Below are 17,452 nucleotides of genomic sequence, written 5' to 3'. Positions count from 1 at the left end.
CCCAGGCGGCAAGCCTTCTCCCTATTGTTAATGTTTTCATTAAAGGGAAATGGGCGGGGGGATTGGTGCTATCAAGACAGCCCTATGGGACTCTTTGCGACCCCATGGACTGTAGTCTACCAGGCTCCTCCGTCCATGGATTTTCCAGGCAAGAATACAGGAGTGGGTTGCCATTTCCTTCTCCAAGAGATCTTCCCAACCCAGGGATTGAATCCCAGTCTCCCGCATTGTAGGCAGACGCTTTACTGTCTGAGCCACCAGGGAAGTCTGAGCCTCACCTGGTAGTGTCTTAACCATGAGGAGGTCTTAGTTGCTACAGCATTAATTCTATTTGCCAGGAATTCCTTGGCAATCCAGTGGTTAGGACTCACTGCTGTGCCTGGGTTCAACCCCTGGTCAGGGAACTAAGATCCCACAACCCTGTGGCATGGCCACACAAAAAAAATCAGTTTGCAGATGGCCAGAGACTGGAAGCTGTGAATTCAGGGTGGCAACGTTGGGGACAGGAGGGTATCACAACTGTTGCTGTTCAGTCGATCAGTCACGCCTGACTCTTTGCGATGCTATGGACTGTAACCCACCAGGCTCCTCTGTCCATGGGATTCTCCAGGCAAGAATACTGGGGTGGGTTGCCATTTCCTTCTCCAATCACAACTGTGGCTCACACCTTAAGCCTGTGAAAGGGCAGTTTCAGACGCTGGAGAAGGGTTTCTTTTGAGGCTCCTGGTTTGTGAGCCTCACATCTGTCACCTGCTGCAAGCCAGGCCTGAATCTAAAGCCTTTACCTTCACAAACTCCTTTGACTGGCACAAATGTATCATTATCCCCACTTCACAGACAAGGAAACTGAGGCTCAGAAAGGTTAAGCTACTTGCTTCCAAGTCCAGACCCTCATGACTCAATATCCAGGCAACGTCTCCAGAATGTTCTGGTGGGCCTGCATCAGATTCACCAGGGATGTTTATAAAAACAGAAACGGCACAACCCTCCCTCGAACCTACAGAACAAGGGTCTTGGGCAAAGAAGTCCTCAGGTTTGAGAAGGATCCAACTCTTCCTGCCATGGTGGGCTGAGGGCTGGCCCATTCCCAGGTCGCAACCTGGTCCGGGCATGTGCTGCTAACTCTGCAGGGTCCCTGGGCAGGACTGACCGGTGGACTGAGACTGGGAAGGTCTGGGACAGCGTTGGGATTGTGGGAGCACCTCTGACCATTGTATCCCCTCCCTCAGTTCCGGGATAGCCTTCAGGATCTGCTCCCCACACTGCCCAAGGCTGATGACCACTTCCTCCTGCGCTGGCTCCGAGGTGAGGCCAGCTGGGGTTGGTGGAGGCTGACAGGGTGGCAGGGAATGGGGGTGGTGCTTCAGGAAAGCAGGTGGGAGACTTTGGGGGACAGCCCTGAAGAGTGGGCTGGAATCTCAGTTCCCGTCCAAATCAGCACAGCACAAAAATCTTATGGCGCCTCAGTTTCTTCATCCATAAAGTGGGCATGAGGCCACCTCCCCAAGGGTTGTTATGAATTAAATGAGAGGGTGTAGTGCCTGGCATGGTGGGCAACAGGGTGAGGTGAGGTTAGAGGTAACGCCTAGGAAGTTCTCAGGATGACAGGCCTGGGCAGGTCTTGAGTAAATACCACTGAACTGTCTTCAGGGTTGGGTCTGTCTCCAGCTCCTTGAAGACAGGGCTTCAGGTGTCATTCTCTCAGGGATCTGACACCAGTGCCCAGTGAACGTTCAGAGAGTGGGTGTAATAAAAGGCGGAGGAGGAATTTCCTCTAGGAACTGCCCCAGTAGTGCAGAATAGTTAGAGTGACAGAAACCACCCTAGAACTTAGGGGAAAAATTCATGTCATCTCAGCATATCCCATGGAATGGCTTTTGAGCTTGAGCCAGGAGAGAAGTCAGAAGCCAGGCTGGAATCAGACAGAACAGTGATTGCTAGCAGGGTGCCCATACAAGCTGCCTCGCTCTCCTGGCCTGTGTAATACTGGTCTCTACCTTCAAGATGCTGGGAGTCAGACCTGAGGTCATGGGCGCACACAGAGCCTGCACAGAGGAAGGCCTCCCTTCTGTTCTGTTGCATTTGATTGTTGGTTGTTTTTTTTTTTTAATTAGTTTTTTTACAAACTTTATTTTTTAGAACCATTCTAAAAAGATTTACAGAAAAGTTGTGAGGATACTAGAGAAAGTTCCCATAGATGCTTCACATTAACACTTGACTTTCATATGTATGTTTGTGACCTTTAATGAGCCATTATTGCTATGTGATTAGTAATTAAGATCTGTGTTTTATTTAGATTTGCTTAGTTTTTTTCCATTTTGGGATCCTATCCAGGATGCCACATTCCATTTTCTTGTCCTGTCTCTCTAGGCACTCTCGGCTGAGGCATTTTCTATTTCATTTTTAATGTCATTTTAATGTCTTTTTCCCTACCCAAGCTAAAAAAGGAGTTTTTTTTTTTAATGTGGAGTATAATTGCTTTACAATGCGGTTAGTATCTGCTGTACAACAAAGTGATTCGGTTCTATGTATACATATATGCCCTGCCTCTTGCACTTCTCTCCCGCTCCTCTAGGTGATCACAGGGCCCTGAGCACCCACCTCCCATCCCGCCCCTCTAGGTCACGGGGCCCTAAGCACCCACGCCCCATTCCGCCCCTCTGGGCGGTCACAGGCCCTGAGCACCCACCCCCCATCCAGCCCCTCTAGGTCATCACGGGGTGCTGAGCACCCACCCCCATCCCGCCCCTCTGGGCGGTCACAGGCCCCAGGCACCCACTCCCCATCCCACCCCTTTGGTTGGTCACGGCCCCGAGCATCCACCCCCGCTCCCGCCCCTCCAGGCTGGATCCGGTGTGTTCTCTGCACCAGGAAGCTCTGCCTGTGTGTCTCCATCAGAATACCCGCAGCTGTCTGCCTGCACCTCTCTCGCCCCGCGCCCTGAAAGCCTGGGCTCTGTGCACTGGGGAGCCTGCACCCCAGTGCTGGGCGCTGTACAGGTGCTCAGTCAATACCTGCAGAACACCTGTACTGCTGGCTCAGTGGTGGAGACTCCACCTGCCAATGCAGGAGACACGGGTTCGATGCCTGGCCCGGAAGGACCCCACATGCCCAGCAGCAGCTAAGCTCCTGGGCCACAGCTGTTGAGCCTGTGCTCTAGAGTCTGGGAACCGCAGCTACTGAGCCCACGTGCTGCAACTACTGAAGCCCGCATGCCCCAGAGCCTGTGCTCCACCTCAAAGAGAAGCCCGTGGGCCCCAACTAGAGAGCGGCCCCGGCTTGCCGCACCTAGAGAAAAGCCCACGCAGCCACAAAGACCCAGCACGGCCGAAAAGAAGCAAATACAATTATACAAAAACGAAATTTTCCCATGGGGGCAGAACCAACCAGAGCCGGTGTCACTGACACTTGGGAAGAGCCCCCTCTGGCAAGGCTGCAGGCACAGCTCCTGCAATCAACACTTGCACTCTGGAAGGCTTGGCTCCATGCAGCTCTTCTTTTTAAAATTTATTTTATTGAAGTATAGTTGATTTACAAGGTTGTGTTAGTTCCTGGTGGACAGTAAGGTGATTCACTCATACACACACACACACACATATATATATTCTTTTTCCATATATATATATTTTTATATATATATATTTTTTCCATTATGGTTTATTACAGAACATGGAATATAGCTCCCTGTGCTATACAGCAGGACCTTGATGTTCATCCATTCTATATATAATAGCTCGCATCGTCTAACCCCAAACATCTCTCACTTTAGAAAATGCTTTTATTCATGTCTTTTCTTCATACTTCCCAAAACTGCTTACCAGTTCAGTTCAGTTCAGTCCAGTCGCTCAGTCGTGTCCGACTCTTTGGGACCCCATGGACCACAGCACGCCAGGCCTCCCTGTCCATCACCAACTGCCAGAGTTCACTCAAACTCATGTCCATTGAGTCGGTGATGCCACCCAACCATCTCATCCTCTGTCGTCCCCTTCTCCTCCCACCTTCAATCTTTCCCAGCATCAGGGTCTTTTCAAATCAGTCTTTTCAAGTCAGTTCTTTACATCAGGTGGCCAAAGTATTGGATTTCAGCTTCAACATCAGTCCTTCCAATGAATATTCAGGACTGATCTCCTTTACGATGGACTGGCTGGATCCCCTTGCAGTCCAAGGGACTCTCAAGAGTCTTCTCCAACACCACACTTCAAAACATCAATTTTTCAGCGCTCAGCTTTCTGTATAGTCCAACTCTGACATCCATACATGACCACTGGAAAAAACAATGCCTTGACTAGACGGACCTTTGTTGGCAAAGTAATGTCTCTGCTTTTTAATATGCTATCTAGCATATCTGCTTATCTAGCATATCTAGTATATCTGCTTTTTAATATGCTAACTGCTTACCCAATATAGCACCAATCAAAGTAGTGTTTTGTATTGTAGTTTTCGATAAAAGCAATAAAAAGATCCAAAGTGCTTGAGATATCCATGACAGCCATGGAGTCATATTTCTTAATTACTACATCAAGATGCTATTGTTTTAATGAGTTGCCCTTGTTTCAGATGTTAAACTCTCTTGACCTGTTGCTGCTGCTGCTGCTAAGTCGCTTCAGTCGTGTCCGACTCTGTGCGACCCTTTAGACGGCAACCCATCAGGCTGCCCCATCCCTGGGATTCTCCAGGCAAGAACACTGGAGTGGGGTTGCCACATGGTGTTGTAATTAAGAGAGGAATTTGCTTTGAATCAGCGCTTGTTGGTTTTTCGATTTTCTATACCACAGCTCAGTGGGTAAAGAATCCGCCTGCGATGCAGCAGAAAGAAAAGGTGTGGGTTTGATCCTTGGGTCGGCAAGATCCAATGGAGAGGGAAATGGCAACCCACTTCAGTATTCTCGCCCGAAAAGTCCCACCGACAGAAGAGCCTGGCAGGCTACAGGCCAAAGGGTCGCAGAGAGTCGGACAAGACTGAGTCACTAAACACGTGTACGCATACCGTTCACTTTTTACGAAGCCTTAATAAAAGGGCTGGCAGAGAGGAAGCTGTTCGGACTGTTGTGTCTCTACTGCAGTGAGTTTTAAGTTGTGGGTCACTTATAACTGAAAAACTGGCTAGATGTAACTTGTTTTCATGTCCAGCCTCCAGACTACTTTTATGGGAGAGGAAAATGTACATTTCTGGAACCAAAATTGCATACAAAATGAACTGGTGTGAATGAGAGGATTAGATATTAGCATGCATTTGCATCTTTAGAATTTCATCTTTGTTTTTCTGGATATAAATGAATATATAATAAAAAAGTAGAAGTCTAGGTTATACTACACTGAAATTTCCCTCTATCTCTCCCAATTTATTTTATAGTCTGTTCCTTTGAGCGTCACTGGATCAGAAGTTTCCTTAGGCATCTTCTATCATTCTCAAATAATTTTCCTAACAAAACTCTTATTGGGTGATCATTCGCCATTCTAAAATGAAGTTTTTGTATGGTAAGTGCTTGTGGACATCAAACCCCAGCTAAAGGCTGGCTAATAAAGAACAGTATGAAAATTAGGTAAATCAAAATAATTGAATCAAATTATACAATGCACTGTGGGAGAAGGCAATGGCACCCCACTCCATTACTGTTGCCTGGAAAATCTCATGGATGGAGGAGCCTGGTAGGCTGCAGTCCATGGGATCACACCGAGTCGGACACGACTGAAGCGACTTAGCAGCAGCAGCATACAATGCACTGTATACAGTGGCTACTAGAGCAGTGTTGTTGTCAAAGAGAAAATGCAGTGATCAAATTCCAAGTAGAAATATTAAGAGCAGAAGCAATGAGTAGATTTCCCTTATGCTTGGCCTCAATCCACTAGGACAAGAACAATATTTAGAAATATGAAAATTTCAGGTTAAAATAAAAAGGTTTACTTGGCTGCACCGGGTCTTAACTGTGGCATATGGGATCTTTGGTTACAGCACGTGGGATCTAGTTCCCTGACCGGGGTTGGACCTGGGCCGCCTGCACTGGGAGTGTATCCTCTTCCCCGCTGCACCACCAGGGCAGTTCGCAAACTTGCAGTGCTTTATTTTTCCAAAACTCTATGTTACTGATACATATGTGTGTAAATAAAATATTTACTTGGCTCTTCTTACTAGATTCCCACTCCTCTCACGATTTCACTTCTTGCTCAAAAGCTTGCGCTCCACTCCCACCTGGATGAGGATCTTACATCTGCACCCCTCCCTCCCGACTCTGGGCTTGTCACTTGCTCTCCTTGCGCCTCAGCTTTCTCGTCTACGGTACAGTGGGGGATAAAGAGGGCTCCCTGCAAAGGTTATGAGGGTGCGTGATGCATGGCGAGTCCCGAGCACAAGACTAGACTCTGGTCCAGAGTCCACGCTCCTAAACCTCGGTGTCTGCTCTTTGATGCCAGCCCTGGACTCGGCTCAGCCCCCAGGGAGAGGAGGACTCTGGGCTTCCCCTGTTCCGTGGAAGCTGGGCGGGGCTCTGGGGGAAAGAACGCTGAGCACACAGGGTCACATGCCTGCTGCTCCTTCGGAGGCACTGGCAGCTGCTCGGTTTATGAAAGTGCTCGCTGTGGCATCACTGACCGTCACAGTAGTGATTATGATCAATTGATGGCGATACTCCGGTCCCTAAAGCCCCACACATGGGCCATGGTGGGGCTCTGGGCATCAGTGTTGAAGGAAGGATTTGGTGGGGTGTAGCGGGGAGGCTTTTCTGGGCACCCTCTGTCCATGAACAACGCTGAGCAAGGATGAGAGATTCCAGTGCCTGGGCTGAGCCTGAGGGCCCCTAGACCTACCTGTTCCCACAGAGACTTTGGGAAGGATCCGCATCTCTGATCAGCCCAGATCCCTGGAGGCTGCTCCAGGGGTGTCCTGTGCCACCACCTCACCGGGGGTGGAGGCAGGAGAGGCACCATTTCTGTGCCTTTTTGATGAAGAACCTGGAGCTCAGAGAGGTGAAGTCTCATCAGACTCGTCCTCCCAGCCCTGCTCAGGTACTTTGCCTCCAGGGCACCATTCAGGTTGAGGTCCTGGCTCTCTGGGCTCTCCCAGCTTTTAGACCAACCTTGGTCTCCGGTCGTGCCTTGGACATCTCTAAGACCTAGAGTTTGGCAAGTCCGTGTTTAGACTCTGGTTCTGTCTGCTCATGGCTAATTGTGTGACCTTGGACAGGTGAATTCACCTCTCTGAGCCTGGGTTTCTTTACCTGGGGAGTGGCTAACGGTAGTACCTGACTCAGAGGGCAGCTTTGAGACTTAACATGAGATGTGATTGGAGAAGCAATTAGTTTCCCTGCTCACCTGCCTTCGTGTCCCTCCCATGGCCTTCAAGCCAGTCCCAGGCTCTCTGCAGGGCTCTGCGGCTGCCTGTGTCCTTGGGCCAAGGACGCCGGGGACCTTGCTGAGCCCTTGGATGGAGGAGCTGCCGGGCTGCTGAGGTCCAGAGAGGGTTGGGGGGAACCACCCAGGGGGCAGAGGGCTGGGGCAGCACCCACAGTGTACAGGGATACTACAGGGATATGCCACCTGCTCTCCCCAGGGAGGGAACTCATGAATATTCACGGCCGCTGAAGCAAGAGGGAGCCAGCCAGCACACTCCTGGGTGTCATTGGAGCGTTCCGGTTTCCCAGTGACCGCAGAGGCAGCCTGGGAGTCAGACGTGGCTCAGGCAGGGAGAGGGAAGGGGCAGCCAGACCTGGCCCCAGGTGAGTGTCTTCCTCTGCCCTGTGCACGGCCCCTGGGGGAGCAGGATGCCCTGGGATGGAGGCCTGCCTGCTGGTGGCGCCCTAGGCTGGAAGGCTCACCATCCTGGGCTTGGGGTCCCTGTGTGGATGCTGCGGAGGATGAGCCCCGTCTCCCCTTCGTTCCCTGGAGTCTGCTGGTCCAGCTGAACAGGAGGAGTGCTGGGTCTGGCCGGGAGCCAGCCGTCGGCACACACGGAGGGCGATCTGGCCTGGGTAACCCAGGAGGACAGGAATAGAGGGGTGGGGTGGGGAGGGGGGCGGTCTGCCCTGAGTGCCTGGGACTGTCCCACCACAGCAGAGGAGGGAGACTCAGGCTCTAGTCCTGTCTTTGCCACTGCTGTGCTGTGTGACCTTGATGGGGGCTCTGCCCTCTCTGAGCCTCAGCCTTCTGGAGGCACCGTTTTCCAAGGTGGAGGCTGGAAGGCTTGGGCCGTGCTGCGATTGTCCTCGGTACCCCAAGTCCTTAGGCTTCCCTGATGGTTCAGTGGTAAAGAATCTGCGGGCCAGGAGACACGGGTTCGATCCCTGGGTGGTGAAGATGCCCTGGAGGAGGAAATGGCAACCCACTCCAGTATTCTTGCCTGGAAAATGCCACGGACAGAGGAGTCTGGCAGACTACAGTCCACGGGGTCGCAAAGAGCTGGACACGACTGAGCAACTAAGCCGCCACCACCACCTCATGGCCTCAGCCCTGGGACTGTCAGCTGCCTGCAAGCCTCGGCCTTAAGTGAGGTCCAGCTGTGCACACCCTTTCCCCTCGGGCTGGGGCTGGGGCTGGGCCCGCTGCACGGTGGGCAGCAGCTGCCACGGACAGCCGGGAAGATGCACACTGCAAGCCAACAGACCACAGCTCGAATCCCAGTTGTGCCCCCTACTTTGTGACCCAGAGCCTCAGTTTCCCCACCTGCAAAACAGGGGTGATAGGGAGGCCTGCCTCCGAGGACAGCGGGGTGGACTCAGTAAGATGCTCTGGAGAAGCCCCGTCCCAGGGCCTGGCTCCTAGAGGGGCTCAGAAGTGAATCCGAGGACAGCGGGGTGGACTCAGTAAGATGCTCTGGAGAAGCCCCGTCCCAGGGCCTGGGTCCTAGAGGGGCTCAGAAGTGAACCCAGAGGGTGGCGAGGCCCAGGGCCCAGCACCTGGCAGGGCAGGGCCCTGCTGGTTTTGAGGACGCCAGAGTGGGAAATGAACGAATGCATGAGGGAAAGTCCTGATGGGGGTTGGGGGCGGGCCTGGGCGGGGCCAGGCAGAGCCTGATTGGTGGTCCTGGGAGGCTGGTCTGCCCCCTGCTGCCTGACCTCTCCCAGAGTCTCACCAGCAGCCTCCCTGAGTTCCGGAAGGTGCCCTGGTGAGTGGGCTCCTAAGACAGGGGTGGGCCCTGAGGGGAGTGAGTCAGAGGGCAACAATCCAAACCCCTCCACATTTGAAAGTCAGAAACAGATGCCCAGGCCTCCACTAAGGCTTGGGCTCGAGTCTGAGGTTCTGGCCCAGCCCAGGACTGCCCTGTGGGACCCCAAGGAACAGGAGGCCGGTGGGGGCGCTTGAGGTGGGGGGCAGATTTGCGCTTGGTTGGCAAGGGGGACCCACCCCGAGAGTGACAAGGACAGGACTTTGAGCAGGTTCCCACTCTCTTTGAGCGACAACTATGTGCCAGTCACTTTGCCTGGTCCATCTCTGGGGCGGGGCAGGGAGAGAGCTAGCACCACCAGCTTCCCCATTTTAGGATGAGAAACTGGGGCTCCAAAGGGTTCCTGTGGTTGAAACCCGGGCCTGGGGCTCCCGGGTCAGCACCTCCCTCCCCTAGGCCTCTCTGTGACCAGACCAGCGCGAGCTGACTTTCCCCACCTTGCAAGCTTTATCTATTCTTTAAATATAGTAAATACACGTTATTGCCTTTTTCTGATTAAAAAGTAATATATTCTCTTTAATAAAGAAATCCAACCCTTAGAGAAATGCCAAATATAGAAGAGCATTTGCTCATATACCCCCTCCCTAGCTATGCAGAGGATACCACTGTTAAAACCTAGACTACCCTCCAGGGGTGTCTAACTGGGTCTGTGTGTATTTACCATCACCTATATGGATTTGGTGGCATGCTGTCCCAGAACTTCTTTTTTCATGTTAGTAGGTCATGGTGTGTTTTTGAGCCAGTCCATTCAGCTCCACCTTGGTTTTCTTTTTTTTTTTTTATCTGTTAAAGCAGGTACAGATGCCTCTGTCTGGGAATGGGCTTTGGTTTGTGCAGTGAATTCCCTGCTGATGGACACTGACGTGGTTTCTTTTTTTCTGACCAAACTGCTGTGAACACCCTTACTTGGGTGACTTTCCCCAAGTCTTTCTGAAGAAGAGTTAGAACTGGGAGGGTTTCTACAGTCTTCCTTTGAAAGGAAAACCCTCCGGAAACACTCTCCTTCCCTCCCGACCCTGTCCACCTTGCCCACCTAAGAGTGGACAGAGATATGTCCTTGTCACCAGGGAAGCCAGGTTCCCTCCGGCTAGTCCTTTCCTGTGAGAGCACTTTCTAGATGATCAGCGGGGGGCTGAGGGACTGGTCAGGTAGGCCTGGAATGCCCCTTCTCTGGGAAAGGTTTGTGGGTGCCTCCGGTCACTCTCCCAGGGGTTCTCCTCCAGGCTGGCTGGCTGGCCTCTGGCCCCAGGGTCAGTGGTGACGTGCCGTGTGTGTGATCGCGGGCGGCATGGATGACCTCTCATGGCCTCCAGCACCCGGGGCCCAGTGCAGCACGGAATGGAAAGTTTGGGACCTTGGCTTTGCAGCTAAGGGGCCATGAGAAGGTCCCGGAGTCCCAGCTCTGTCCTGGACCCGCACAGCTCTGCCTGAACAGCCCCCATTTCAGCTCAGGCCTCAGCCCCCTGCTGACAGGGTCACCACAGTCAGACCTAAAACCTAGCCCCCCAAAACCAGGAAAAGTGAAAAGTGAAGTGAAGTCACTCAGTCGTGTCCGATTCTTTATGACCCCATGGACTGTAGCCTACCAGGCTCCTTCGTCCATGGGATTTTCCAGGCAAGGGCACTGGAGTGGGTTGCCATTTCCTTCTCCAGGGGACCTTCCCAACCCTGGGATCGAATCCGGGTCTCCTGCATTTCAGGCAGACGCTTTACTGTCTTGAGCCACCAGGGACTGAAAAGTAAGACCAGGCTGCTGCTGAAAAAGGCTGTGACCAAGGGAGAATTTCAGGGTGAATGGGCTGCTCCAGCTCCTGGGCTGCCTGCTACTCAGCCTGAGGTCACAGACTGGTCTCAAGGCGCACAGGTGCCCCCTGTAGACACAGTCCAGCGGTTCCCTGCTGAGAGCTGGAGCACTCATTCGGCCCCCGGACATCTAGTTAAATCTGATTTTCAGAGAAATACTGAATAATTTTTAGTATAAGTATATCCTAGGCATTATTTGGGACATACAGATAACTAAAACATTTGTTGTTCACCTGCAATTCAGACTTAACCTGGTTGACCCAGCCTGCCAGCAGCTGGAGAAGAGGCAGACATGTGGGCAGAGGCCTGTGTGAGCTGAGTCTTCTCCTTCCTCACGCTGAGCCTCAGTTTCTCCACCTGGTCCCCTACAGACCCCATGGGAACAGGAGCCAGTGTGGAGAGACAAGGAGCTCAGCCGCTCACTGGATGGCTGGGAAGGGTGGCAGGGGGGCCAGGCAGGTTGGCTGAACCTTCAGAAAGATGAGAGACTCAGGCCTCAGGGCCCTCTCTGTAGATACCCCTAGCCCAGGCCTGGGGGTACAGGGCACTAGGAAAGGGTCTTCTTTTCCTTGTTTTATTTAGACGATTTCATTATGAAGCCCAGAAAGGTCTACAAAAAAATAAAACGGATAACACCCATATACCCGCCACTCAGCTCACAAATGAAAACTGACCCAGGCAGCAGAGCCTTCCCCTGCCTCTCGCCCCAGCCTTTCTTGGCGTAGGCTTTGTCCACCGTGTCCATCTGCAGCCCAGATGCTGTCCTTATCTGGACTGCTGAGGTGGGGGTGGCCACAGAGCTGGCGAAGGCAGGTCCCAATGTTAAAAGCTGCCTCTCAAGCCAGCCTGGCCGGGGATGGTGGTGAGGGCTCCCTGGGGCCGGCCTCCTAACACGTGCGCTCTTCTGCACCCCAACCCACCCCTTGCAGGTGTCTGAGATGCCGCTGCCACAGAAGAAGCGCTGGGAGTCCATGGCCAAGGGGCTGGTGCTGGGAGCACTCTTCACCAGCTTCCTGCTACTGCTGTACTCCTATGCCGTCCCCCCGCTGTACACTGGCCTGGCTTCCACGTGAGTGGCCCTGCTGGGCGGCCAAGGGCTGGGGGTAGCGGAGGGTTGGCTCCCAGTCTGATAACAAGGGCTACCTCCTGGGTGGCCACCCTGTGCCCGGGGCAGAAGTCCCACTGAAGGCAGGGAACTCACTGTGGAACCCCAAGCCTCGGTGTCCTCATCTGTGAAGTGGGTGTGGTAACAGAGCCGGACATGGAGCATAAGAATAAAATATCACCATCTGCACGGTGGGCTCCAGCGGGGCCAGGAGGTGGGGATGCCCAGTCCAAGAGCACTCGGCTGGCACAGGCCTGGATTCAAACTGCGGTCTGCCTGCCTCCAAGCCTGGCTCCTAACCATGAGGTCATCCTGCCTCCCCATTGGGCTGATCACCTACCCAAGCCTGTGCCCTTAGTTGGAGGTATTAAGTCGAACTAGAGGAAATGCCCATTTTTGCATGCAGGGTTTCATGTGGTCCAGCCTCATACGAACTCATGATGAATGTACATCACAGTGGCCATGAATGAGACTTGTTCTTGTCCTCACAGCAACACCACAAAGAGGGTTACTGTCCCCATTTCACAGAAGAGGAAAGTAAGGCCAGATAGGCCAAACCACTGACCTAAGCCTTGCAACCTGGAACACAGGCCCATCTGGTCCCCCAGCTCCCTGACCATGGCGAGTCCCTGGGGTACCCCCCCCCCCCCCGCCACTCCCAGCCACCTGCTCTGTAGACCCGGGGTGGAGGGGCCAGCAGGCCGATTCCTGAGGCTCTGCCACCCCTCCATCCCCAGCAGGACCCCCGAGGGCGCGGCACCCTGCTCTCCAGCCCCGAGGGAGCCAGAGGCTCCCACCTCGGCCAACGGCTCGGCGGGAGGCTGCCAGCCGCGGCGGGACATCGTGTTCATGAAGACGCACAAGACGGCCAGCAGCACGCTGCTCAACATCCTGTTCCGCTTCGGCCAGAAGCACGGGCTCAAGTTCGCCTTCCCCAACGGCCGCAACGACTTCGACTACCCCGCCTTCTTCGCGCGCAGCCTGGTGCAGGACTACCGGCCCGGGGCCTGCTTCAACATCATCTGCAACCACATGCGCTTCCACTACGACGAGGTGCGGGGCCTGGTGGCGCCCAACGCCACCTTCATCACCGTGCTGCGCGACCCCGCCCGCCTCTTCGAGTCCTCCTTCCACTACTTCGGCTCCGTGGTGCCCTTCACGTGGAAGCTCTCGGGCCGCGACAAGCTGGCCGAGTTCCTGCAGGACCCCGACCGCTACTACGACCCCCGCGGCTACAACGCCCACTACCTCCGCAACCTGCTCTTCTTCGACCTGGGCTACGACAGCGACCTGGACCCCAGCAGCCCGCAGGTGCGGGAGCACATCCTGGAGGTGGAGCGCCACTTCCACCTGGTGCTGCTGCAGGAGTACTTCGACGAGTCGCTCGTGCTGCTCAAGGACCTGCTGTGCTGGGAGCTGGAGGACGTGCTCTACTTCAAGCTCAACGCCCGCCGCGCCTCGGCCGTGCCGCGCCTCTCGGGCGAGCTGTACCGGCGCGCCACGGCCTGGAACGTGCTGGACGCGCGCCTCTACCGCCACTTCAACGCCAGCTTCTGGCGCAAGGTGGAGGCCTTCGGGCGCGAGCGCATGGCCCGCGAGGTGGCCGCCCTGCGGCGCGCCAACGAGCGCATGCGCCGCATCTGCATCGACGGCGGCCGCGCGGTGGACGCGGCGGCCATCGAGGACTCGGCCATGCAGCCCTGGCAGCCGCTGGGCGCCAAGTCCATCCTGGGCTACAACCTCAAGAAGAGCATCGGGCAGCGGCATGCGCAGCTCTGCCGGCGCATGCTCACGCCGGAGATCCAGTACCTGATGGACCTGGGCGCCAACCTGTGGATCACCAAGCTCTGGAAGTTCATCCGGGACTTCCTGCGGTGGTGACGCCGGGGCCCCCGCCGAGGAGGGCCCGGCGGGGGTCCCGCCAGCCACCCCCCTGCGGCCCCTCTTGGTGCCACCCCAGTTCCTGGGGTGAGGTGGGGCTGTTCTCAGGGGTGCAACCAGCCAAGGACTGGGCCCACGGCACACAGGGCCTAACTGAGATCAGTATTTGACTAATTAGAGTTGTTTTTTTTTTTTCAATTAAATCCCCCTACCCTCCACCCAAAAAGAATGTTCTATTTTCTGGCTCCCCTTAAAGGGGAGACTTCAGAAGTAAAAGAATTTGATGTGTTTTTGTTAATCAGCCTCAGTGGTGCTGACTGGCGCGGCCCTGGTGTGTGTGTGTGGGGTGTGACTGGTGGGGATTTGGGAACCCCAAGGGAGAGCAGTCCTCTGCCTGGAAAATCCCATGGATGGAGGAGCCTGGAAGGCTGCAGTCCATGGGGTCGCTGAGGGTCGGACACGACTGAGCGACTTCACTTTCACTTTTCACTTTCATGCATTGGAGAAGGAAATGGCAACCCACTCCGGTGTTCTTGCCTGGAGAGTCCCAGGGACGGGGGAGCCTGGTGGGCTGCTGTCTCTGGGTCGCACAGAGTCAGACACGACTGAAGTGACTTAGCAGCAGCAAGGGAGTGCAGTGGGCACCTGTGGACAGAGCCCAGGGGTTCAGAGCCCAGGGGTGGGGCGGGGTTTGGTGTGTATCTGTCACATGCTGAAGCCCTTTGTGTTTGAAGGACTCCCGTGAGGTCCCAAGACCTAGAAGATCGTGTGGGTGTGTGTGGGGGAGTGTGCATGAGAGTGACAGGGAGGTGGGGAGCACTTAGCAGGCCCTGGACCCAGGCTGAGGGCTCCTCCCCCAATCTCATCAGTCTTCACAATAACCCTTTGAGATAGGCGCAGTCGCCATCCCATATACGCATGTGGGACTGACCTTCTGAAAACAGAAGGGAATTGCTTGAGATTTACCTTGCAGGATGAATCAGACCCCGGTACTAAACCATCTCCCCAGGATCCCAAATCCTTTCCACAGCCAATGTCTGTTCACCCTGTCCCTGCCGGCTCCCTCTCCCCCACTGACCTCTCCCGGCTGCCTCATCCTCTGCTTGTGCTCCAAGCCTCCCTCAGTCCTGGATTTCCCCCTCTCATCCTAGGGTTCAATTATACAAAAAAAAAAAAAAAAAGGTATTTATTAGCTGTTGGTTGTGCACCCCAGCATTGAGCTGGTCCTGAGCAGACAGCAGTCAGCTAGATGGCCCAGGCCCTGCTGGAGCTCAGGTCCAGAGAGCAGCCATGCACGTCAAGTATGATCAATCAGGGTGGGGATTTGTCAGCTCAAACCACCTGCCTCCCTCAGCCTCCCCAAGGGGACAAAGGCCCTTCCTTAGGTCTCTAACCAGGAGCCAGAAGCCAGATGTGGAAGGCAGAAATTGCAGCCAGGAGACTCTTGGAGACCTGTTTGTGCCAGGCTCCAAACCAAGTGCTTATATATCTTATCTGAATATGTACAGCATCCTACCTTTAGAGACCAAAGTTCAAAGAGGTTAAGTGACCTTCCCGAGGTCACACAGCTAAGAGTGCCAGGGTCAGAATTTGAAGCCAGGTAAGTCAGGCCGATCGATCACTCACCTCCCTGGGCTTGAGTCAGTCCTCCTCCTGGAGTGAGCTTCTGGTCCAAGCAGGGTAGGAAGGAGTGAGGGTGACCGACTGTTTCAGTTCCTGGGGCCGACCTGGTTTCAGCCCTGAAAGCTCCACACTGCAGCAAACACCTCAGTCCTGGGCAACCAGGACTTCCGGTAGGCAGGGACCAGTTTGACCCCACCAACCGCCTGGGGCTACTGCCTGCACCCTCATAGGGTTCCTTGTAGCAAGAGATTAGCACACCCTCAGAGTCTTTATTTTATTCATAAGGAGAGATATAAGCGAAAATAAATAAAACTGACAATAGCTAGGTGTATTTGCAGGAAATGCTGTAACTGACCCCACATTTATTAGAGAATTTTCCCTCCTTTTATTAATCAGAGAGAGATGTGATTGAGTGCAATATTATAACTTTCTGGCTCGTGGAACCCCGTAATTCTATTTCCCTGGAACCCTAAGGGCCTAGAAATGCCAATAATAATCTGATATATTATTTCATTGTTTATTATTATGAATATTGGCACTTTTAGGCCCTTTAGGGGATCCAAGGAGAACAAATCTGGCCGTTAGTAGATGCTAAGAACATAAATTACTTTATTAGCATTGATCATCTGCCTGGTTTGTTTTAAAATCAGTACAGTTCTTAACTCACGTTAACATAATTAACACTTTGATAATGAGTAGTTGCCAGATACTGAGCAACCACCCTGTGCCCAGCACTGTGCCCTGTGGGAACACGCACAATACCCTTTGCTGCCCCGAGAAGGTGATGGAGACACAGAGAAGCAGAGCCACCAGCCCAGGGTCACCCAGTCAGCCAACCATAGAGGCAGGACGCAAACCCAGGTCAGTCAGCTGCCAAGCTGGTGCTCGCAGCCCCCAGACCTTCAGCACCATTCCAGTTGGCCACCTCAGCCTCAGGACTGAAGGGCTTTTCCGTGGCCGGAAAAATAGGTCTCCAAGCGGCTCTGCAAGGGGGTCGCCTTCAGGAACCGGGCTGCTCTTGCTACACCTGGACAGCAGAGGGCGCCATGCTCCCAAGTTCAGTCTCGGCGGGTTCTGCCGTTACTGGCCAGTGGGGGCGACCCGTAGGCCAGACCCGTGAAAGCCAAGCAGGGATCAAGGCTGCCCCCGGGGGAAATTCAGTGAAACTACTTGTTCCTCTCTGTCAGGGGTTGAACTGTATCCCCTGAAAAGACATGCTGGAGTCCTACCTCTCAGTTCCCTATGACTGGCATTTGGAAACAGGGTCTTTGTACATATAACAAGAAAGACGAGGTCCTCGGTGTGGACCCTAATCCAACATGGCTGGTGTCCTGATGAGACGTGGACGCGTCATGTGAACACACACGGACGCACAGGGACCGCGCCACGCGAAGACAGGCAGAGGCTGGCGTGACACATCTGCCAACCTAGGAACGCCAGGGGTGACGGCCACCTCCGGAAGCTAAGAGGCAATGAAGGATTCTCCCAGAGTTTCAGAGGGAACGTGGCACCGCGATTTCAGACTTCTAGCCTCCAGATCTGTGAAAGAATAAACTCCTGTTGTTTGAAGCCACCCAGTCTGTTGGGACTTTGTTAAGGCAGCCCCAGGACACGAACACACTCTCCCGGGTCAGGACTCTGCCCCTCACCTGGGTCCCTCCCTCAGGCTCGCCCCTAAGAGCCACCCTCCGCCTGTAGCCTGAGGCCATCCTCTGCTCCGAGCCCCTCCCCCACCACGGTCCCTGCATCCCCTTCAGGAGAAACCAGGCAGCCGCAGGCCTCTGGGGCTTCGCACATGCTGTTCCTATGGTGTAAAGCCCCCTTCCCTTTGCAGGCCTCACACTGTTACGTGTTTTCAAAGCACGCTCTGCCTTCGGTCTCTG

The 17,452-nt window shown here is 54.2% G+C and overlaps 1 protein-coding gene across 3 annotated transcripts; it reads left to right on the top strand.

The window, feature by feature from the left end:
* The first annotated feature begins 1,212 nt into the window (after positions 1-1,212).
* Positions 1,213-14,247, top strand: LOC133229083 (galactosylceramide sulfotransferase). Of its 3 annotated transcripts, none has more exons than XM_061385358.1 (3): positions 1,213-1,305; positions 11,890-12,029; positions 12,806-14,247. In XM_061385358.1, exons 1-3 carry the CDS (start codon positions 1,276-1,278, stop codon positions 13,944-13,946), a joined length of 1,311 nt encoding a protein of 436 aa, XP_061241342.1. In that variant the 5' UTR covers positions 1,213-1,275; the 3' UTR covers positions 13,947-14,247. The 3 variants fall into 3 exon arrangements, with proteins under 3 accessions (XP_061241342.1, XP_061241341.1, XP_061241343.1); XM_061385357.1 differs by having other exon boundaries at positions 12,803-14,247; XM_061385359.1 differs by lacking the exon at positions 1,213-1,305 and adding an exon at positions 6,687-7,712 and having other exon boundaries at positions 12,803-14,247.
* Positions 14,248-17,452: the final 3,205 nt, after the last annotated feature.

The sequence above is a fragment of the Bos javanicus genome, chromosome 17 (genome assembly GCF_032452875.1).
Source record: "Bos javanicus breed banteng chromosome 17, ARS-OSU_banteng_1.0, whole genome shotgun sequence".
Classification (NCBI taxonomy): Eukaryota; Metazoa; Chordata; class Mammalia; order Artiodactyla; family Bovidae; genus Bos; species Bos javanicus.
Note: the sequence above shows the minus strand (reverse complement) of the source record. Positions and strands in the feature narration are given on the sequence as shown.